This window comes from Vanacampus margaritifer, chromosome 1 (genome assembly GCF_051991255.1).
Source record: "Vanacampus margaritifer isolate UIUO_Vmar chromosome 1, RoL_Vmar_1.0, whole genome shotgun sequence".
NCBI lineage: Eukaryota > Metazoa > Chordata > Actinopteri > Syngnathiformes > Syngnathidae > Vanacampus > Vanacampus margaritifer.
Genome location: NC_135432.1, coordinates 64,657,424 through 64,679,862, shown reverse-complemented (window position 1 = coordinate 64,679,862; position 22,439 = coordinate 64,657,424). Strand labels below are relative to the sequence as shown.

General features: G+C 41.6%; 3 protein-coding genes across 11 annotated transcripts; 1 reads left to right on the top strand and 2 right to left on the bottom strand.

Moving 5' to 3' along the window:
- Positions 1-34: 34 nt before the first annotated feature.
- Positions 35-11,243, bottom strand: otomp (otolith matrix protein). Of its 2 annotated transcripts, none has more exons than XM_077561174.1 (9): positions 11,007-11,243; positions 7,985-8,118; positions 7,691-7,827; positions 6,310-6,412; positions 5,284-5,469; positions 3,953-4,255; positions 1,342-1,526; positions 1,083-1,254; positions 35-202 (listed from the first exon to the last, which is right to left on the bottom strand). In XM_077561174.1, the coding sequence occupies exons 2-9, from the start codon at positions 8,106-8,108 to the stop codon at positions 192-194; spliced, it is 1,221 nt and encodes a 406-aa protein (XP_077417300.1). In that variant the 5' UTR covers positions 8,109-8,118; positions 11,007-11,243; the 3' UTR covers positions 35-191. The 2 variants fall into 2 exon arrangements, with proteins under 2 accessions (XP_077417300.1, XP_077417309.1); XM_077561183.1 differs by lacking the exon at positions 11,007-11,243 and having other exon boundaries at positions 3,953-4,020; positions 4,081-4,255; positions 7,985-9,453.
- acvr1l (activin A receptor, type 1 like) lies at positions 9,622-16,606 on the top strand. 2 transcript variants are annotated; one of them, XM_077561107.1, is made up of 10 exons: positions 9,624-9,782; positions 10,680-10,766; positions 11,052-11,303; positions 12,527-12,738; positions 12,806-12,905; positions 13,934-14,080; positions 14,168-14,443; positions 14,545-14,742; positions 14,825-14,955; positions 15,932-16,606. In XM_077561107.1, exons 2-10 carry the CDS (start codon positions 10,691-10,693, stop codon positions 16,061-16,063), a joined length of 1,524 nt encoding a protein of 507 aa, XP_077417233.1. In that variant the 5' UTR covers positions 9,624-9,782; positions 10,680-10,690; the 3' UTR covers positions 16,064-16,606. The 2 variants fall into 2 exon arrangements, with proteins under 2 accessions (XP_077417224.1, XP_077417233.1); XM_077561098.1 differs by having other exon boundaries at positions 9,622-9,782; positions 13,934-14,443.
- Positions 16,088-22,244, bottom strand: d2hgdh (D-2-hydroxyglutarate dehydrogenase). Of its 7 annotated transcripts, none has more exons than XR_013293430.1 (12): positions 22,095-22,244; positions 21,607-21,939; positions 21,288-21,345; positions 21,077-21,216; positions 20,590-20,783; positions 20,229-20,397; positions 19,748-19,891; positions 19,297-19,439; positions 18,045-18,210; positions 17,368-17,672; positions 16,375-16,444; positions 16,088-16,234 (listed from the first exon to the last, which is right to left on the bottom strand). XR_013293430.1 is itself a non-coding variant. In XM_077561138.1 (11 exons), exons 2-10 carry the CDS (start codon positions 21,935-21,937, stop codon positions 17,410-17,412), a joined length of 1,608 nt encoding a protein of 535 aa, XP_077417264.1. In that variant the 5' UTR covers positions 21,938-21,939; positions 22,095-22,244; the 3' UTR covers positions 16,297-16,444; positions 17,368-17,409. The 7 variants fall into 7 exon arrangements, 4 of the variants coding, with proteins under 4 accessions (XP_077417264.1, XP_077417254.1, XP_077417245.1 ...); XR_013293429.1 differs by lacking the exon at positions 16,088-16,234 and adding an exon at positions 16,803-16,920 and having other exon boundaries at positions 16,306-16,444; XM_077561138.1 differs by lacking the exon at positions 16,088-16,234 and having other exon boundaries at positions 16,297-16,444.
- Between the last annotated feature and the right edge of the window lie 195 nt (positions 22,245-22,439).

The following is a 22,439-nucleotide window of genomic DNA, read 5'->3' as shown; positions in this document are numbered from 1 at the left end:
AGTAAGTTGATATGTTGCAGATTCATTGATTTTATTATTTATTTTACAAGAAAATTGGTTTTAAAAATACATTTTTTTTATATCAACTATATCAAGTTGGCATTGTTGTCGCCTTTTGACAACTTTCGAAATAACACAAGGAAGCTGAAGGCGAATGAAGCGGAGGCAAGATGGCGGCCGGCCGCTCGTTATCAGCAGAAGCCTGTTGGACACAAACGGAACAACTTGTAACGATAGCTTATTATCAGCGGAAGGCTTTTGATGTGTGAATGCTGAAAGCGATTCGATTTCAAATTTTTTCCCAATTCGCTTCAATTCACAAGATTTAATCCAATATTGATTCATTATGGAACAAATATCAAGGGTGTGAAAAACGCCACAAACTTTAAATTCCATATAAAAATTTGCAGAAGCAGTAACTGATGAAATGATTTATTTATTAATTAAAAGACTACATGTTTTAGTCACTTAAGTGTTATTCAAACATTGACATCAGCATGGATTGAGATGAAAATGTTTTCATAATTCTAATTCAATAGCTAAAAATAAAAAAAAGGTTCTGAATTGTCATCAAGCGTAAAAAGTCAAGTCTTTCATAAATATAAGAAAATACTTAGATACAAAAAAATGGCCTTTAAAATTCTATTTTCTTGTTCATTTATGGGGAAAAAAGAGATATTAAAATAATCGATTCATGGTTTTATGAATCGATATCACACTGGAAAAGAAAAATTGATTCGATATCGATTATTAATATTTTTTTAACCCAACCCTATTATTTTGATGTGCTTGCACCCGATTCACATCATTCCAATGTTAACATATTACAAAAATTTTGATTCCCAAAATGTTCTGCAAACTCAACATTTTCAACCAAAAAACTGTCATTCCCAATAAAACAGATTCATATAACCGTTCCCGGTTGGAATGGAAAACATTCAGCACATTTGATTGACTTTGGTCACGATTTTCAACATGCTACAAATTTCCACGTTACACACCCAAAAAAAAAAAGCAAAAAAAAAAAGCATTCATTCCTATTTCAGATCATTTCCAATCCTTCCATATGCAACCATTCTGACCTTCGCACTCGAAGGCTTGCAGGGCGCTGGTGTAGGAGGGCCCCAGCCAGGATGTGAAGCCCCCGAGAACCCTCAGCAGGTGGTGGGCGGAGTCGCTGAACAGCACGTCAGAGTCGGAGTAGCCGGAAGAGCCGAACATGCTCAGGCCGTCCGTAGAGTTGCCAAACGCGTTCTGCGACGAGTAGAACAACAAAGTAGAGCGGGATAAAGATGGACAGACAGACATGCAATAGATAGAAAGGTAACGCTAAACGAGGACCTGCAGTCGTTCCAGGAACTTCCAGACGCGGCACTTGTCCGTTTGGCGCACCACCACGCCGTTGGCGGGCACGGCCGCCAGGTGGCACCGACGGAAGTCGTCCAGGTCGGCGTCGGTGCCGTCGGGGCAAAGCAGCTTCAGGTCTTCGGCCTCCACGTCCAGAGCCCACGAGTCCTGGTTCCTCCCTGGATGGGGTACGGTGCGGTATACGGTACGGGAAAGCATACGGTACGGTAGGGTATATGGTATGGCGCAGTATGCGGTACGGTGCGGTCCAGCATACGGTGCGGTACGGTACGGTATACAATACGGTGCAGTATATGGTACAGTAAAACATACGGTGCAGTGCGGTATACGGTACGGGAAAGCATACGGTACGGTACGGTATACGGTATGGCACAGTATGTGGTACGGTGCGGTACAGCATACAGTGCGGTATACAATACGGTGCTGTATACGGTGAGGTGCGGTATGCGGTGCGGTACGGTGCAGCATACGGTACGGTGCGGTACGGTATATGGTATGGTGCAGTATGCGGTACGGTAAAGGTACGGTACGGTATACAATACAGTGCGGTATACGGTACAGTAAAACATGCGTACGGTGCAGCATATGGTACGGTGCGGTATATGGTATGGCGCAGTATGCGGTACGGTGCGGTCCAGCATACGGTGCGGTACGGTACGGTAAAGCATACAGTACGGTACGGTATACAATACGGTGCGGTATATGGTACAGTAAAACATACAGTGCAGTGCGGTATACAGTACGGGAAAGCATACGTTACGGTACGGTATACGGTATGGCACAGTATGTGGTACGGTGCGGTACAGCATACGGTGCGGTACGGTACGGTACGGTATACAATACGGTGAGGTATACGGTGAGGTGCGGTATGCGGTGCGGTACGGTGCAGCATACGGTACGGTGCGGTACGGTACGGTATATGGTATGGTGCAGTATGCGGTACGGTAAAGGTACGGTACGGTATACAATACAGTGCGGTATACGGTACAGTAAAACATGCGGTACGGTGCGGTACGGTGCAGCATACGGTATGGTGCGGTACGGTACGGTACGGTATATGGTATGGCGCAGTATGCGGTATGGTGCGGTCCAGCATACGGTGCGGTACGGTACGGTAAAGCATACGGTACGGTACGGTATACAATACGGTGCGGTATATGGTACAGTAAAACATACGGTGCAGTGCGGTATACGGTACGGGAAAGCATACGGTACGGTATACGGTATGGCACAGTATGTGGTACGGTGCGGTACAGCATACGGTGCGGTACGGTACGGTACGGTATACAATACGGTGCGGTATACGGTGAGGTGCGGTATGCGGTGCGGTACGGTGCAGCATACGGTACGGTGCGGTACGGTACGGTATATGGTATGGTGCAGTATGCGGTACGGTACGGTATATGGTACGGTACGGTAGGCCGCATTATTTCACAAGGGTGCAGAATGTGGAGTTTTTTGCCGAGGGGGAACACATTTCATAAGGCAAAAAAAACCCAATAAGATTTTTATTTTAAATGTAATTTTGGAAAGGAAATTTTTACAAGAAAAAAATGGATTTAATACAAGTTTAGCCTTTTGGGAGTATTTAAATGATTTGAAAGTATTTCGGTCCATTTAAGTGAGTATATCGGATAGAAGGTGACTTTTTTTAAATAGATTTATTTCGTATTCATGTACTTTTATGTTACTTTTTAGGATTATTTCAGGAGACTGAAACGTATTTAGTTCATCTTTAGGGAGTATTTGACGAGAGTTAAGAGTAACTTTTAAGGAGTATTTCAAGTCGATTTAAAAGTAATTAGGTCGATTTTCAGGAGTATTTCCGTAGCTTTAAGAGCTTTTAGGGAGTATTTCATACATTTAAGATTATTGAAGTTACTTTTAGGGTGTGTTTGGGTAGATTTATCTTAATCTTTAAGCCAATATGAATAATAATTAGATATAATAAAATATTATCGGTAAGTTTTAGGGAGTATGTGAGTAGATGTAAGAGTAATTAGGTTAATTTTCAAAAAAAGTATTTGTGTACATTGAGGAGTATTTAGGTCAATTTTAGGGAGTATTTCATAGATTCTAAAGTATTTATGTAATATCATGTTACTTTATGAGAGTATTTCAGCAGATTCAAAAGTATTTAGGTAATCTTTAGGGAGTATTTGAGTAGATTTAAGCGTATTGATGTGACTTAGTAGATTTTAAATTCAATTTAAGAGTAATAAGGTCACTTTTGAGGAGTATTTCAATTGTTTAAAGAGTATTTGAAAACTTTAGGGAATATTCCAGTACATTTCAGAGTAATTAGGGTGCATTTGAGTACATCTAGGAGTATTAAGGTAACTTTTAGGGAGTGTTTTTGTAGCTTTAAGGTAACGTTAGGAAGTATTTAATAGATTCAAGAATATCGGAGGTAACTTTTTTATAATACAACCGTAATTGCAGTCATATATTCTTTATCCTCCGCGAAGAATGATTCAAATTTCTTGCCGTACTGATGAGACGTCTTCATGAAGAGCACATCCGTCCGTCGGTTTTAAGGCACGTATACCGAGGCCCTACTTTTGTGTGTCGTGATGTCACTCACCATCCAAATTGTCAAAGACGGTGGTGTGCTTGACGAAAGCCACGTCGCCGAGGTTCTCCGCCACGCACCTTGGGAACAAAAGACAGGCGTTCCCCGGGATGCACGTGTCACGGCGGGACAAAGCGTACCTGAGGGCCCCCGCCTCGCCGTAGTGCCGCTCGCGGGGGTTGCTGGCGCAGATGTGGCGGTCGCTGTCGTCGCCGATGCAGGCCTCGCACAAGTTCTTGGGGTTGTTGCCGCGCGGGTCGTGTTGGGGGTCTTTGATGCCGGGCACGCAGCTGTAGCCGAACAGGTTCCCCACCGCTGGGAGGGGACACGCGCGCGCGCACACACACACACACACACACCTGATAGATCCTCATGTTCCAAAGGGGTCATGCACAGGAGAGACCTGCAATTTCTCCCCAAAATATGCAAATCATGTCAAAATATTTTAACATATCAAAATGATACTAAATGTAAGTGTAATGAATCATTGAAATGACAACAATATTAAAAATGGTCAAATCAGAAATAAATAAATGTAAACGCCACAATATGAATAAAAATTTCTAAAAACATTTTTTGGAACATTAATTAATTAAATTAAAAAATATATATATTTTTTAATTAATTAATTAAAAAACAGGTCATACAATACAACCAATTACTGTAATACATTAAAACAAATTCAAATGCTAAAATAAAAAATATATATATAAAAGAACCATGCCATTAATATTCCTAAATAAAAGTTAATTAAAAAAAAAAGTCCATTAAAATCTAGTAAATAACAATAATAAAATAAAATAAATACAAATTTTAAGAGACGAATAAGAATTATTTAGCAATGGTGATAAAATAAATACTTTGTTTTTTAAACCCGCCTTACGATACTGTATATGGTCGTTAAAAAAAACAAACACCTTACAATAAATAAATAATCTAACAATAAAAATAATAATCATTATAAAGTGAGTTTCTAAAATAAAATAGGGTATTAGAATAAAGAAATAATAATAATAACATCCATTCTCAGAATCGCTTATCGTCAATAAAAAAAAAAATAAAGTAGGGATGGGCGAGATATCGTTATTTCAAGGTATCGGGTTCTTCTGGAGGCTCTCGATACCAGGCCATAAAAAAATCTGACATTGAGTAAATCCCTCTCTGCAGTAGTTGGCGCTATTCTGTCTGCGGCAATTTGACACATCGGCAAATCATCATCTGCGTCACAAAGAAGGAATCTTTGGTCACAATTTTCTGCTCATTGTGTTAAATGACATTTGATATCATATCAAACAATGACTTATTGACCGATCGGCCATTCGCAAGCAAAGCCGCGTTCTCACCGCGCGGGAAGTTGCACTGGTGGCCCGGGCTGATCTGCGAGGTGTTGAGCAGGTAGCCCACGGGCACGGTCCAGCCCACCGTGGTGCGGATGCCCGGGTGGCACGAGCTGCGTTCGTGCATCTCCAGCAGGGACAAGTCGGACGACGAGCGGCGAGCCAACGCCACCACGTAGTAGCTCACGCCGTCTGCTCGCCAGATGGATCGGGGGGGATTTAAAAATTTTTTTTTTTTTTTTAAATTGGAGGTTGGATTTTTTTTTTGAAGACAAAAGTCACATTTAATAGGAAAAAAGTGACATCATTTTTTACTAGGGATGTTGCGACATCACAATATTAAAATTGTCACGATGTTGTCGATATTAACTCATTCACTGCCATTGACGGCTATAGACGTCAAAATTTCATTTGAAATATTTTTATTAGTGAAACATTTTTCCACTTTTGTTAACAAGAATATGAAAACCATAGAATTTTTTTATACTGTACATTTAGAACAGATATAAAATTTGTGATTAATCGTGAGTTAATTAGTGAAGTCATGTGATTAATTACGCTTAAAAAATTTAATCGCCTGACGTCCCTAATTTTTAATAATTTCTTCTTTAGACTGTGTCAGGCAATTTCAATTTTTGTTGGTAATTAACTGCATGACCTCAATAGTTAACTCGCGATTAATCACAAATTTTATTTCTGTTGTAAATGTACAATAAAAAACAATTTTCTCTAGGTTTTCATACTCTTGTTAACAAAAGTGGAAAAAAAATGTGAAACTAATAGAAATAGTTCAAATGAATTTTTGACGTCTATAGTCGTCAATGGCAGTGAATGAGTTAATAGAAAAAAAGTGATATAATTTTTTACTAGGGATGTAACGACATCACAATATTAAAACTGTTACGATGTTGTCGATATTAAAAGCAGCTAATCTCCGTTAGCCCACCTCGGCCCGACACAGCATTGTGAACTACATTGACCATGATGCTTTGCGCTTTGACTTTTTCTACATGATTGTGAGGTTATGCTTACCCACTCCGTTGAGGGACTCGCCTGCTGCCACCTCCAGGCCGTGACACAGACCGGCGGCGTAAATGTCATCCGCAAACATTGAGGCTGCGTCTGCGCTCCCATTCTGACCACAAAAAAAAAAAAAAAAAGTCCTCTATTCACTTCAACGCGATGGCAGAAAATCTCTACTCGTTTTAAAATACATGCAGTGGAAATTTGGGACTCGAGTCACAAGGTAAGGGTTCCCATTGAAGAGAATGGAAAAGCAATTAATCTGTTCCAGCCCACAGAATGAAATTGGATTCTCTGCAATATAGAAGCATAGTTCTTGGGGGGGGGGGGGGGGGGTTGTTTCATGAGATAACTCATTCACTGCCGTTGATGGCTAGAGACGTCAAAAATTCATTTGAACTATTTCTATAAGTTTCACATTTTTTTGAGTGTGACAACCTAGAATTTTTTTATTGGTCGTTTAGAATGAATAAAAAAAAATTGTGATTAATCATGGATTAACTATTGAAGTCATGCGGTCAATTACAATTAAAAAATGTAATCGTCTGACGCCCCTAATTTTTAATAATCGTTCCCTTTCTTTTATTTATTAGGGTCATCAGGCAATTTAAAAAAATATTTAATTAATCACATGACTTCACTAGTCAAGATTAATCACAAAGTTTTTATCTGTTCTAAATGTACAATACATTTTTTTCCCTTGGTTTTCATACTCTTGTTAACAAAAGTGGAAAAAAATGTGAAACTAATTTAAATAGTTCAAATGAATTTTTGACGTCTATAGCCGTCAATGGCAGTGAATGAGCTAAGTTCATAAAAATACTTTTTTTTAATTTTTTTTTTACAAGAAACAAACAAAAAAAAATCAAACTTATTGTACACTCTAAAAACAGTTGGGTCAAAAGTCACCCAATTATGGATCAAGAATGGACCAATCTGCTTTATGGGTCAATTTGATCCAACTTTCTGGGTTGTTTTATACAAAATGACTCTGACCCAATTTTTTTGACCCAAGTAAAGGATCTGACCAATATTTTATGAGTTGTTTTTCCACGAAAAGAGCCATTTCTTAACTCAAAGTTGGGTCAAATAGACCCAAGTAGAGGATCTGTCCATTTTTGACCCATAGTTGGGTTATTTTTGACCCAACTGTTTTTAGAGTGTAAGCTGATTTTTTTGTTGTTAAACTACTATTTAAATCATATTTTCTATACGCAACATTACTTTAGAATGACAAATTTAAATTTTGTTTCATAATTGAAAAACCAATATTGTCCAGTCAGTCACAAAAGGGCGTGAATAATTCACATCTATTAAATTTGCAATCTTTTTGCCAAGTCGATTTTTTTTTACCAAAGTCGGACTTTCAGGTGTTTGTTTGGAGACCTACTTGAATTTTCTCCATGCAGTCTCTGGCGTTCAGGCCTCGCACGCATCGCAGAGTCCCTCGGATATTCCGAGCGGTGGCGTTCCCGGCCAGGTCGGCGCACTTCTGCTCCTCCGCATCGGATACCACACACCAGGACACTTACACACACACACACACACACACACACACACACAGTTTGAGAACCTGCTACAAAATACAAATCATAACTGGAGGTGGAAGCATGACTTCACCTCTTCAAAGATTTTTGTTTTTCGAATTCCCACACCAATAACGAGAATCAGGAGTTGTTCGTACCTGTGCTTTTGGGATTGACGACACCGCCGACAGAAAGCAGGTGCAGCAGCACCAACAGGAACGCTGACGTCGGTCCGAAAAGTTCCATGTCCGCTCCGGTCAGGCCGCTCACGATGAAGAGCATCAGGATTTCACTGCAAGGATGGAAAAAAAAAAGAAAAAAGGAAAAAAAAAAAGTCGCTCAAGCGAGAATCTAAAGGGCGCATTATTCCTGCCTCAGGATAGGATGGCAGGGATTGCGTTTCCCCTTCACATGGGGGGCGGGGGACGCTTCAGGTCACTGACTGCATGGGAGTTTTTAATTAAGAAACAATGCGGCTCTGTGATGACAACAGCTCCATTGAAATGATAAAATATCAGTAAAATAAATTTGCATCTCGATACATGAATGCGATTCGATACGATTGCGTTTGCCAAATCAAAAGCTCCTTTCCGATTCAAATCTGTTTTTGTTTTTTTTTTGTTGCACACTTGATGCGATTTTCACCAGGAGGTTGAAACGAATGTCATTCGAGCTGCCCCGGCTGGCACACATGAAAGGACGTCATTGTTTTAGTGCGACTTTGGGAGGCTTGCTATGCGATCCTCGATGTGCATGCGTGAGCGAGCGAGGAAGCAGCAGATGGAATTCTCAAATCGGACCTGCTCTCATTCGCGCCTACTACTTTAAAACGACTTGTTTTGAGTTTTATTCCTGCAAACTGAATATTTAAATGATCAATATGAGTCCTGTATATTTGTTGCATTTATTGAGCTATACATTTTTTTTTAAATCAAATATTGTGTACTAAGTAATTGGTTACTTGATTTGGTGTAAGTAATAAAATATTAAAATGAACAATTTCACATAAACATGTTGTATTTCTGATTGCTCAACTGACCTTTTTATTTTCAAATGTATGCATTTTATTGAATATTTGAATCATTTACAATTAAATCTACAATAAATAACAGTATGAAAATTGTAATGTATTACAGTTTTGTGCATGCATTTTAACCATTTGTGTTAAATAACTGGTGAATTGCTCGTAATTAAGTTATACATAAAAAAGAGAGAGAATGAGTTACTATTCTGCTATTCAAACAAACAATTGTAAATATCACATTTAACACATCATTATTAATTATATTAAGTAATGGTGTATTAATCATAAGTACAATAAATAAATATAGTTAAAATAATTAAATGCTTGATGACAATCAAACATTCGTACAAATGATAGTTAACTGACATTCACATTCCTGGCTGTTACAGTAAAATATTAGTTTATAAATATTTATACATAAGTATTAAAAAAAAAACATTTTATTTCACACTCTAGCTCTTTAAATTCCGCCTGATACAAGATAAATATCGGTTGAGAAATGTCAACGTTAATGCGTTGTCTGATGGCAACTTTGCCCCTCCCAACATGGCCGCCAAGTAAGCACGTCGGTCTGCTCCAACGCCCAAGATTATCGTCCTGTGATCATTTAAGAGGCGCAGTTATAATGCTCGAATAGCATAGAGATGTGTTTAGAGTTGTCTAAAACCTTATCTTAGTTTGTAAACGATTACTATATCAGGATCGTAGGTCACACCAATTCACACCAATCTGGCAACCTCCGACCCATAATGCATTTGGGTTGTGATGACGTCACACGAGGCTGGAACAAAACAAGCGAGCGGGTGGGCTGGGCTGTGGCCCCCGAAAGGAGGCAGATTACCTGGAGAATAAAAACAACAAAACTTCCAACCCAATAAAAGGGCACCGAGTCGTGACATGATGAGGTAGAATCCGTCGCCCGTGTGTGCTAGGTGGGTAAAATCTTAACACCGCCTCTGCTCCGTCCTGCAGCCAGCTTAGCTCGGCTAAGCTAACTGAAGCGGCGTCGGGCATCTTTCTGCCTCGAGTGGCGTCTCGGAGGCGGCGAGGTTGTGCTCATAAAGCGCCTCGTCAACGTGCCTCTCGTTTTCCTTCAATGCCGACATTTGCGTTTATTTTATTTTGGAAAACATGAATAAATAAGTAATAGAAATTAATACAATTGCCCCAATACCCCGATTATTATTTATATGCGGTTATTTTTTGAATGTCCTCTTTTGAAAAACAAAAGCAATGAATTAATAAGTATTACGGTAAACAATTTCAGATTACAAACATGCCGAAATTTCCACCTCTTGTCCCCTGATGAACTCTTTCGACAAATTTGCATGCAAGTCAGAACGCGTTAAGTCAGTTCTATGCTATTCTGTTCTAGAGGTCTTAATTCTATAGGAAAGTCAGAATTGCAGTTAATATGAAACAAGCTTGGAACCCATCTGAAAAAAAAACAAAAAAAACAAATATAAATATTAGGGAAAGTCAAACAAAAACACATTGGACACAAATTATAAAAATATTAGCTAAAACTACAAGCAATATCACAAAAATATTGTAAACAGTAAAAAAAAAAAGAAAAAAGAAAAAATATCGTTAATGTTGAATAAATTCTAAAAGAATGACGGTGTATCCTAACCACCCGGTAAACTAATTAATTGCGCTCCATCCGTTTGGTAAACCCTGTGCTTACAAAGCAAACTTGATATCGTTCCACCGGCGTTTAAATGCAATTAGGAAATGTTGGCAAACATCAGCGGGCGTAAACGCAATTATCCTCTCTGTCGGCTTCTTCTCCTTCATGTATTTACTGTATGGTTTGCTGTGTGCTCCAGTGCACTAAAACATGGCTGCTAGGAGTGTCCACGTCGCCCTGCTGCTGCTCTCCCTGTGGGCCGTGCAGACATCAGCTGAGAGCTCAGGTATTGGGCAACACCTTATCGCGCTCACCCAACCCATAAGTGCAGTGGGATGGTCTCAAATTATGATACGTTAGTTTTTCACGTTTGTTTCCTTCATGAATCAAATCACCATTTAAGAACGGCATTTTGACAAATTCTCTCTAAAAAAACAAAGCAAAAAGCCCAAAGCCCCACTGTTTTTTGTAATAATTATTGCAAAAGAAAATGCCCCCCCCCCCCCCAAAAAAAAGCCAATCAAACCTTCATAGTCCTTCCCTGGTGTGACGTGTGTGTCCCGCCCCTCAGAGGGTCAGCTGCTGTGCCTGTGCGACAGCCCCAAGTGCCTGCAGGAGCAGTGCCGCGGCACGCGCTGCTTCTCGTCGGTGCGGGTGGGCTCCGGCGGCGTGGTGTTCGAGCGCGGCTGCCTGGAGGGTCCCAAGAAGACGCGCTTGCACTGTTCAACGGCGCCCTCCTCCCACCAGGCCATCAGCTGCTGCTCGCGCCACCTGTGCAACGGCAACACCACCAGGAGCGCCGTCATGGCCCTGCTGCCTTCAGGTAGCAGTCGCCTGCTACTTGGGGTCAAGTTTGACCCAACTTTCAAGGGTGGTTTTGCACAAAATAAACCCAGAAAATTGGCTATTTTGTACAAAACAACACAACATATTGAGTCAGTTTGTAAACAAAAAAAAATACAGTGAAAATTTATAAAGTTGAGTCCAGTCTTTTTATTTTTTACCCAAATTGGGTTATTTTTGACCCAACTGTTTTTAGAGTGTACCTTTTTTTTGGTTGGGTTTTTCATTTTTGACATAACTTTTTGGGTTAAACGACTAACCTGGAAAAGTTCTGTTGGTCCTTTTTTGACCCAATTTGATTATTTTCTTACCCCACTGTTTTAGACTGCAGGTAGACAAGTAAAATAAATAACCCACAAAACAACTCAATTTGGGGGGTTCGTTTTGTGCATTATTCATTTAACCCAAAAGTTGAGTCAAAATTAATAACCCAAAAAGTTGTACTGGCCCCCTTTTGACCCAATTATTATTATTTTTTTTTACCTAACTGTATTTAGAGTGAAGGTAGGTGAATAACTGAACTAACCTTGAAAACAACCCAACATCAAAATTGGGGTTTGTTTGTGGATTATTTATTTTGCCCTAACTGTGATAATTAACCCACAAAACAGTCAATTATTTTTGTGTTTTGTGGATTATTCATTTTGACCCAACTTTTTTGTATAAATAAATAACCCAAAAAGATGTGCCGGCCCCTTTTTGATGCAAACTGGATTATTTTTAAGAACAAGTTTTCAGAGTGAAATTACACTTTCACCCTGAAAATAACCCAACATCAAAAATTGTGTTGGTTTGTGGTTTATTCATTTTGACCCAACTGTAATAAACCACAAAACAATCCAATTTTGGGGTGTGTGTTGTGTAATTGCGTCAAATCTAATAACCCCAAAAATTGTGCTGGCCCCTTTTTGACCCAAATTTGGATTATTTTTTACCTAACTATTTAGAGTGAAGATAGATGAATAATTGAAATAACCCAGAAAACAACCCAACATCAAAATTGGGGTATGTTTGTGGATTACTCCATTATTTTGACCTTGGGTTATTCATTTTGACCCAACTTTTTAGGTTACGTGAATAAATCAAACAGTTACGCCGGTCCCTTTTTGACCAAACTCTTTTTAGAATGTACTGTACTAGAACCAAAACCACAATTCCACTCTCATCTCTACTTCCTGTGTTGTCACCTCGCCGATGGCGCAGCGCCGCAGGGCGAGCCGGTGGGGTACGGCATGGGCACGCTGGCACTCCTGGCGCTGGGCCCGGTGGCGGCGCTGGCGTTGCTGTCCGTGGCGTCGGCGCTGATCTGCAGGAGGCTCCACCGCGGACACCTGCTCAGGCTGCAGGAGTTCGACACCGAGCACGGCGCCGTGGACGGACTCATCACCTCCAACGTGGGGGACGGCACTTTAGCCGTAAGGACAACACAATGTGGCCATGAAATAATGCCGGTAAGTCTGAAGCCCTGATTCAACTTTCAAGGACCTGCTGGACCACTCGTGTACATCAGGAAGCGGGTCGGGTCTTCCTTTCCTGGTGCAGAGGACTGTTGCCAGGCAGATTAGTCTGATGGAGTGTGTAGGTAAGTAGCAAATGAAAAAGGGAGTTCCAGTATCCAAATACGATTATATTCATTAAAACTAATCACACTAGTGCTGTCACTATCGAATATTTTTATAATCGATTAATCGACCAATCAGATTCATTTTAATTTTGCATTATAGTGTATTACAAAAGCATTTTTTCCCAGATTACTGTTTATTAACCAGTGATTGCGGTTATTTTGTACTTCGTATTCGTATAGTGATATAAAAAAAAGGGGGGGGGGTTGATGTACTATGTTACCGGTTCGGTCGTTTTCCAAAGTAAAAATAGATGTTTACAAATGTCTTATTTTGAATAAACACAGAAGATCATCAGTCTTTTTTCATGATGAACTACAGCAATCAATGAACAATTACTCTTAATATGCTAAAATCTGAGGATTTGGACAATTTTGAATTAAAAAAATGTCTTCAAACGATTACTCGATTATTAAAATAGTTGTCGATTAATTTGATAATCAATTACTCGATTAATTTTGACAGCTCTAAATCACACACATACAGAACACTTTAGCAGCCATCTTGGAAACTGAACACAAAGTCGGCCAGTTTGGTTTGAAGCGGCCATTTTGAGCACATTCCACAGTTTTGTGATTATTTTTGAGATTTAGAATGCTGGGGAGGAAAACAGCCCTTGACACTAGTTTCACACATCAACATGAAATTGGGTGGACATGTTTATCATATCAGGACCCACGAAAAAGGAAGTCGGCCATTTTTGGTTTGAAGCGGCCATTTTGAGGTACATTTGGGGCTCATACTGTGATGGGCTTCTACTGGCAAATTAAAAAACTAAGCTGGAATCCGGCATTTTAGGTGACTCTAAATTGCAAAGATTTTTTTTGTTGGATATTTATAAGAATTTTCCATGGAAAAAGCTTTGAGTTCCTTTTGTTTTCAGTGCACACACAAATGCCGTTTTTTTTGTGGCTTTTCCATAAATGACTTTCTTCCGTCTCGTACCCGTGTTGACTTTTCTGCTTGTTAATACTGGCTTCTGGCACAGGCAAGGGCCGCTACGGCGAAGTGTGGCGAGGCCAGTGGCAGGGCGAGAACGTGGCCGTCAAGATCTTCTCCTCCAGGGACGAAAAGTCCTGGTTCCGGGAGACCGAGATCTACAACACGGTGCTCCTGAGACACGAAAACATCCTGGGTCGGCATCAAGCGGTGACCAAAATCGGTTTGGAAGTGCTGAGGAGACACGTGATTTTTTTTTCTCCTTTTTTTCCTAACGTCGCAGGCTTCATGGCGTCTGACATGACGTCGCGCAACTCCAGCACGCAGCTGTGGCTGATCACGCACTACCACGAGAACGGCTCCCTGTACGACTACCTTCAGCGCGTGGCGGTGGAGACGCGCGAGGGTCTGGCCATGGCGGCGTCGGCGGCCAGCGGTCTGGTGCACCTGCACACCGAGATCTTCGGCGCCGGGGGCAAGCCGGCCATCGCGCACCGCGACCTGAAGAGCAAGAACATCCTGGTCACCAAAGAGCTCCGCTGCTGCATCGCCGACTTGGGTGAGCGGCGGGGGGGGGGGGGGGGGGGGGGAGCTATCGTCTTCAGCCTTTTGTCCTGCAAAAATGAGACTTGATGAATCGATGTTTTGCGCACGTTGCAGGTCTGGCGGTGACGCACTCGCAGGCCGACAACCTGCTGGACGTGGGCAACAACCCCAAAGTGGGCACCAAGCGCTACATGGCGCCCGAGGTCCTGGACGAGAGCTTACACACGGAGTGCTTCGACGCCTTCAAGCGAGTGGACATCTGGGCCTTCGGGCTGGTTCTGTGGGAGATCGCCAGACGCTCGTACAGCAACGGTCAAAGAACCGGACCCGTTTTTTTTTTTTCCCCATCACGGCTGGAGGATTAACCTTCCGTCGATCTCGTTTTCCGCCGCAGGCATCGTGGAAGAATACAAGCCTCCGTTTTCCGACCAGGTGCCAAACGACCCGAGCTTTGAGGACATGAGGAAGGTGGTGTGCGTGGAGCAGCAGAGGCCCTTCATTCCCAATCGCTGGTTTTCCGACCCGGTGCGCGCTTACTAGGACCCATACCAGATCTTGCCGATCGCTGAATTTGCATTTTGTGTGCACGTTATGTATAACGCGGCATCGATAGTCAGGTTTCCGTCCAGTTGTTTAGAATATTTTAAGCAAATTTACTGAAACTGCGCAAAACAGACATGCGACTTACGCCCGTTTCCATCTGTTCTTTTTTGGCAAATATTGAGAGGGGACTCCAACGCTGTAGGTGGCGGTATACACCATAGAGATGTGATCCACCAGTAAATTAAAAGAAGAAGAAGAAAAACAGGAAGTGACTGCTTGATAAACCGTAGTGTTTCTTTGCTGTTTTCCATCTAAAATGGCATTAATATCGCTTCTTTAATTAATTCCCAAAATATTTCTGGTTTGTCGTCCCCACACAAAAAACCTTACTTTATCGTCCGCCATTGCTTTGCGACTACAAACGTACGACGTGTGACGTAATATCCGGTCAAAACGTACGACGTGTATCCGTTCTTGTCAGCGTTTATTCGCAAAACCTGTTTCCCATCACCAAAATGTGCATTTTCCTTTTTTCGAAACGCTTCAAAATCCACCCTCTAGTTTTGAGCCCTTTTTAGAATTTCTAGCATTTCCGTTCAGTTTTATTTGATAATTTTATAAAATTAATGAACATAAGTGTTTTTCACAATAGCAGCAACAATTTGCATCAAGGATGAAATGAAAATATTTTCATAATTCAAATTCAATAATTGTAAATATAAATTTAAAAAATATTCTAAATTATCTTTCATAAATTTAATCCTTTTAAATCCATGTGAACAGTAAATGTCAAGAAAACCGTAAAATACAGAAAAAAATTCTCTGCCTTTAAAAAAAGAAAAGAAAAATATATTTCATGAATAGATATAAAGCTAGAAAAGGAAAATCTTTTTCTTTTCTTTTTTTAAACCCAGCCCTCGTACGTACTGGACATGAACTTTTGCTCTTCTTGGATTAGATGCTGTCGGCTTTGGTGAAGCTGATGAAGGAGTGCTGGTACCAGAACCCGTCGGCCCGGCTGACGGCGCTGCGCATCAAAAAGACCCTGGATAAGATCCACAGCTGCCTGGATAAGGTGAAGGACTCGTGAGAGAAGTTGGACCTCCAACCGGCTTCCTTTTTTTTATCCCGTGGTGGCCTTCCGCAGACTTTGGGTACTCGGACCCACGTGGGGGACCGTGGACTTCTTGGACATCTTTCCAGATCCGCTGCTTCAATGTGGCCACGGACAATCGCCAAGCTGTTAGCAAGATGCTAAACGCTAGCATAAAACAACACCACAGATGTCAAAGTCGCAAAAGGAACGCGGCCAAATGCATTTGAAATGTCCTGCTATTCAAGTTGGAGTGGACCCGTTTACATCCACTGGACGGCTTGTGCAAATCAGAGGAGAAAGTCCACCTTGTTGCTGGCGTAGCGAGCGCGGCCTGCGTGTTTGTTACTCCTCCTCCTCTACGTCTCCCGTCGCCACCTGCATGAGGGGAAACACCACAGTTGGAATCTTTTTATTCATGCTGTGAAAATTGCCTCGAGGTGTCTGCTTACAAATGCTGGTTTTGTTTGGACAACAAAAATAAAAAATAAAAGCAGCATTGTCTTTTTTTTAAATATATGTAATAAAACATTAACTGCACTTGTGACAAATCACTTGTCAGTACTTTTAGCCATCTAATTGTGGTCACGTAGTCACCTCAAAGAAATGTTCACATTTGTTTTTTTACATAATAGAATTTTAATTTGTGGGGGATATGAAAATAGATTCAACATTGACATATATTTAAAAAAAATATACAATACAAAGTCCTCATTTACAATAAATGCCTTCTTACCTTAACTCATTCACTTCCAGCCATTTTCACTGAAGTAACCCCCTTCGCTCCGGGCTGTTAAACTGGATTTTGACTGCTTTTTGAAAGGCCCACAGAATATTCATATTGCGTTCTATTGCTATAAAAACATGGAGCCCACCAAAAGAAAGATTAAGAGTCATTTTTTTCATCAGAAGAAAAATATATTTGTATCTGTTTCCATTTTGGAGAATTAGCATTAGAATATAGTTAAGTTTCATCGATATTCACATTCCTGGTGAAAACACTGGCAAAAAGAGCTTGTTGCAACACAGCCTTGGCTGATCTCTTATACTCTGCTGCCACCTGCTGGCCGTTTTTTTTTTTTTTTTGTAATAACTACCGTGGCTTCATGTCAGAAGCAGCATCAAAGCCCGCATGCTCTTGCATTAAAGAAAACATTGGAAGTGAAAGACAAAGTATTAAAAATCTTATTACACATTTTTTGGGTTTGAATGACTTAATCACTGCAGTTGAATAAATAAACGCCCCCTCAAGGCTCACAATTGAGCTAATAATCCTTCAGGTGTAACTCGGCTCACAATACCTTTGCTAGCCTGAAGGAAGTTCTCAAAGCGCAGCGCGACATTCACAGCAGCCTGTCCGGCAAAGTCTTGTACGGGTTGAGGATTCCCCGGGGGTCCAGCATGGTCTTGATGGCCGCCATGACGGCCACCGCCCCGCTGGGCTTGCTGTAGTAGATGTAGTTCCTCTTCTTCAGGCCCAGGCCGTGCTCGGCGCTCACGCTGCCCCTGCGGGCCGACGTCCACTCGTACACGAAGGGCTCGATGGCGGCCAGCAGGGCGGCGTCTCGGGCGGGGGAGGTGATGTTCAGATGGAGATTCCCGTCTCCTGCGGAAGGCGAGCGTACGGAGTGGATTTCCGCCAAATAAGCACCTTCTCTTAAATAGATGGCGAGTAACTAAACGAGCGCTTCACACCAAAGCTGAAGCTCTCGTTCTCTAATAGACATCCACTTTTGGAAAAATAAATGCCTCCCTCAAATAAATGCCAATAATAATAATAATGATAAATAGTGGCTGTCCATTCGTCAAATAATTCCACTTTCTGTTTTAATCCGCAAACCAAACAGGAAGTGAATGGTATCGATTTCAACTAGTAGCTCTCCTTCTAATAGACGACATCAATTTGCTGAGCAAAACAGCAGCACTGCAGCTTTGACAGTGTTTATTTTTTTGGGAAGTCTTGCCATGTCTTTCTTACCCAGGTGTCCGTATCCCACCACGCTTTTGGCCTGGCCCCCCAAGTGGGCCCTCATGTCGGTCACCAGCTGGTAGATGGTCTCCACGGGGAGCGACACGTCGTACTTGTAGTTGAAGCCGTCGTGCGTCAGCGCTTCGGTGACGCGTTCGCGCATCGACCACAAAGCCTTCGCCAGAAAACAAATGTTTTGTTTTCTTTGAATTAATGAATAAAAAAGGTACTCGATGGTGCCGTCCTGAAGGGTTGTGCATCTCTGGTTTGTGGGTAAGTTACTTCCAAAACATATTTCATATTACTAGTTACTAGGGGTGGGAATGTTTGACTGCCTCACGATTTGATTCAATTCCGATTTTTGGGTCTGCGATTCGATTTTCGATTCAAAATGATTTGATTGACAAGGATTTCTGCTACAATTTATAGATATGCAAAGAATCGTCATGATCTACTCCAGTCTAATTCGCTAATGCTAATTAGCGCGCTACTCGCGGCACTTTTATTTTTTGGGCTATTCATACAAAACCCTTTGGGAATGTTTACAGTAGCATCTGAACATTACTCACTAAAAAAATATGCAAAAAAATTAAATACTTGATCATGACTTTTTTTCTTCTACTCTATAACGTGGCTACAATTCAACAGTATCAGAACGCGTGAAACCACACTGCCACCAAGTAGCCAAATTGTGTACTACATGAACAGCGCTCCCAATAAAGGCACACACAAACAAGGGCAAGACGGCATAAAATAATTTAAATAAAATAAATTTTGGGACATTTAAAACCAAGTCTGTATTGGTACTAAATGAGATTTTTTTTTTTTTGGGCACACCCCTACTAGTTACTTATATTTAAAAGTAAAACATTTCTTTACAATAACGTGTCTGTCTAGAGTAATAAGTTACTCAAGTCTAAAGTTACTTTTTTTTTTTTTTTTTTTATATATATTGATTTTGACATTTTAAAAGGAAAATGCTAAATTTGCAACCATAGCTGGTAAAGTTAACTTGTAATGAGGATCTTTAACTCAATAGCATTTTGGAAAATACCAAAAAAAAAAAAAAGAGGTAAACGCAAGCGCAAACAAAATAGATACTTGAACTGATAACGGCTTGACGTTGTAAAGCTTGCTGCCGCCATCTAATGGTGGAAGGCTTGAAGTTCACTTGTATGTCCATTTTTTTGTTTGCAATACAAAGCACACAAAAAAGACCAAACCAACAGACAGGAAGTAAATTGAGGCGCTCGTAAGTCACCTTGGTTTTGGACTCCTCCGTCGCCAGGGTCCCGTCGGTGACCAGCGACGACGTCATGGCCTCCTCCAAAAAGTTGTGGAGCTTCTCCTCATCGTGCCGCGGGTCCGAGCCTGACGTTTCTATCACCACGTAGAACGGACAATCTGGCGGGCGAGCGCAAGCGAAAGAAAGGATCGACGTCATGTGTCGACATCAAAGTGCACTTTTAGTTTTGGATGGAAATACTTAATTAAACAAGCAAAAATGTTTGCCTCAAAGTCACTATTCTGACTGATATGTTTTTTTCCAAATTTTGGGAAAAGCATCTGAATTTTATAAAACGTTTCAAACTTTTGGTCCTGGTGGAAGAAGGCATTCTATTTTTTTGGGGGGTAGATTCGGTGCACTGCATCGAGTACATTTGGAAAAATCTGCCAAAATGCTCCAAAAACGAAGCTGTTCCTGCGCGTACCAGAAATTGGGTTGTCCAGCTTGAGGTGCGTGTTGAGTAGCCGCATACATTCGCTGTCAAGGAACTCAAAAGCCGACAAGATTTCTCCCAGCATGCCCTTGCACAGACGAAAGGTCTTCAGAAGCTGCTCAAACGTTGCGCAACCTACGAGGACAAATCAGAGCTCGGTGTCGATTCTTAAAACCATAAATCAATACTCTTAATAACGTACAGAGAACATTACATTTATGAAAGGCCTGGATTGTACTTTAAGAAAAAAATCTTTATATATTTTTTTAAATTATTTCAATAAAATCCTAATTAAATATTATATACAAATATAAATGAAAGAATCAAATTAAAATAGAGAATAAAATAATTAAATAGATAAAAATTAATACTGCATGAAATTGAACCAAATTGATTTTAGAAATCCGAAATCGATACCCAGCCCTAGTTTGAATTCTTTTGAAACAGATAACCCAAATGCAAGAGGGCCTACCCAAAAACATGACATGGACGGATTTGGGCTTGCGAGGACAAAGGACGGAGACGGCGGTGATGACGCCCAGCGTGCCTTCGGAGCCAATGAAGAGCTGCTTGAGGTCGTAGCCCGTATTGTCCTTCCTCAGGGTGGACAAGCAGTCCAGCACTTGACCGTCAGCCAGCACCTGGATGCCATCGTGGCAAGACGAACTAATACTCTTTTTGTGGTACATTTTCACAAATGTATTACGAATTAAATAATCAATGTGTAAATAAATGGAAAGTCAACCACTGTGAACATTTCCCGGATGCACTTAAAAGGACAAAACCATCCAAATATAGCTGTTGTGTACTTTGCGGTGGATTGCCAAACTCACCGCTTCCACTCCCAGAACGTTGCCGTGCAGGGAGCCGTAGCGCAGCAGGCGCAGACCCCCCGCGTTGGTGGCCACGTTGCCCCCGATGTGGCAGCTGCCCTTGGCGCCCAAGTCCAAGGGCATGATGTGCTCCCGCTGCTCCAAGTGGACGGACAAATGCTCCAGGACGCAACCCGCCTGGCAAGTCAGGACACCTGGCAAGGTGAGGAAAGGGAAATACACTCAGCGGTCATAATATTAGGCACACCCAATGCAGGTGATACTAATTGCCGTGGTAATGTCATGTGATCAAAGATAGGCTCGGTAAGAAAACAAACATGTACACATTCATAAAGACATTTGTGGGAAAATGATTGCAAAACAAAATATTTAGAATGGCTTTGGACACATTTTGCGTACTTGAATTAAAAAAATAAAATAAGAGCACTAGAGCAGAGTTCAATATCTGTGGTTGGGGGGAAAGCGCATCTTTACTGTGGATGCTAACCAGAAACGCTGTCAAAATCCAGGATGTTGTTCATGAGGGCGGTGGAGAGGATGATCTCATCGTAGACGGGAACGCTGCCACCGACCAGCCCGGTGTTGCCTCCTTGCGTGTTCACCGCCAGGTTCCGGCTATTACAGTAGCTAACCGCAGAGGGAGAAACTGTGTTATTAATCGAACGGCTAGTGGCGACGGGACTCCATTTGTTTCCAACCTGAGAATTTGAGAGACTTCTTGTGTTGTCTGAGGTCTCAGCAACACCTCACTGGAACCTGCAGGAGATGCACGGACATTATCCATACATTTTGTTAATTGCTTAATCACTGATATGCAGTTGTCAATATTTGATAATAGGGCTTAGTTATTAATCAACTTTAATGAACTTGTTTCCAAGAACAGAAAGGTGCGAGTTTACAATATATACGGTAAATACACAAGACGTAATCAAATTAATCCATAATTATTTTGAATCATCATTTATAGACTTCGGAAAGGAGAAAAAGTAGGCTTGAAAAAAAAAAAGGCTTGATCACCTCTGACAGACTTGAGCCAATCCACATTACAAGACTCCAACAGGTCGGGGTCAGTAACGGTTCTGCCGGGTAGAATCTTCCGGAAGAAGTCCAAGTCCTCCCGGGTGACTGTGGAAAACGGCAGCCTTTCTGGAGCCGACACCGGCGGGGACTTCTTGGCCACATCGGCGGCCCTGTCGTGGAGTTTCCTGCCACGGGCTACACCGTGACGCAAGCCGGTGGGGTCTGGAGGTAGCACAAGCCCACCTGAGGATGAAGACGAGCCGAGGATGCTCAAGGGCCGTTTGAGGGACGTCCTCAGTCGGAGTGTCCCCCGAAGCATGCCAGCCATGACTGTGAAGACAAGCTGGATCAATGACAATATGGCGACCTGTCAATTTAAAATTGTTTTTATTATCCACTCTGCGACCTTATCTCAAGCTAGCCAGTTAGCTAGCTTGTCGATATTGTTGCAAAAGTAGCCCGCGGGCAAATAAAACCAAACTTACGGGAAAAAGCTCGTCCAATTAGCAGAGTGACACCACACGTTCAACTATTACCGAACGGCAAACATTTTCCGAGTGGAATTTGTGATATTTAGCTGATAGGTAGCGAGGTGAAAGTGTTTGCTTGGTGAGGGGTTGCAGGTGATTGGCAAGACCACGAACCAATCAGGTATCGTGTTGGGCTAAAATAGGCGTGACTACGTGGTCAAATACGGCCAATGGTGGTAGCGGGAAAAGGAACCAGTCGCCGCCATCTTGAACCGGGAGTCCCGCATTGGTGTCTCTCCCCCAAGGTGATCATTTATTTCTTGGGAACTTTGACCACACAGCACATAAAAAAAATAATAA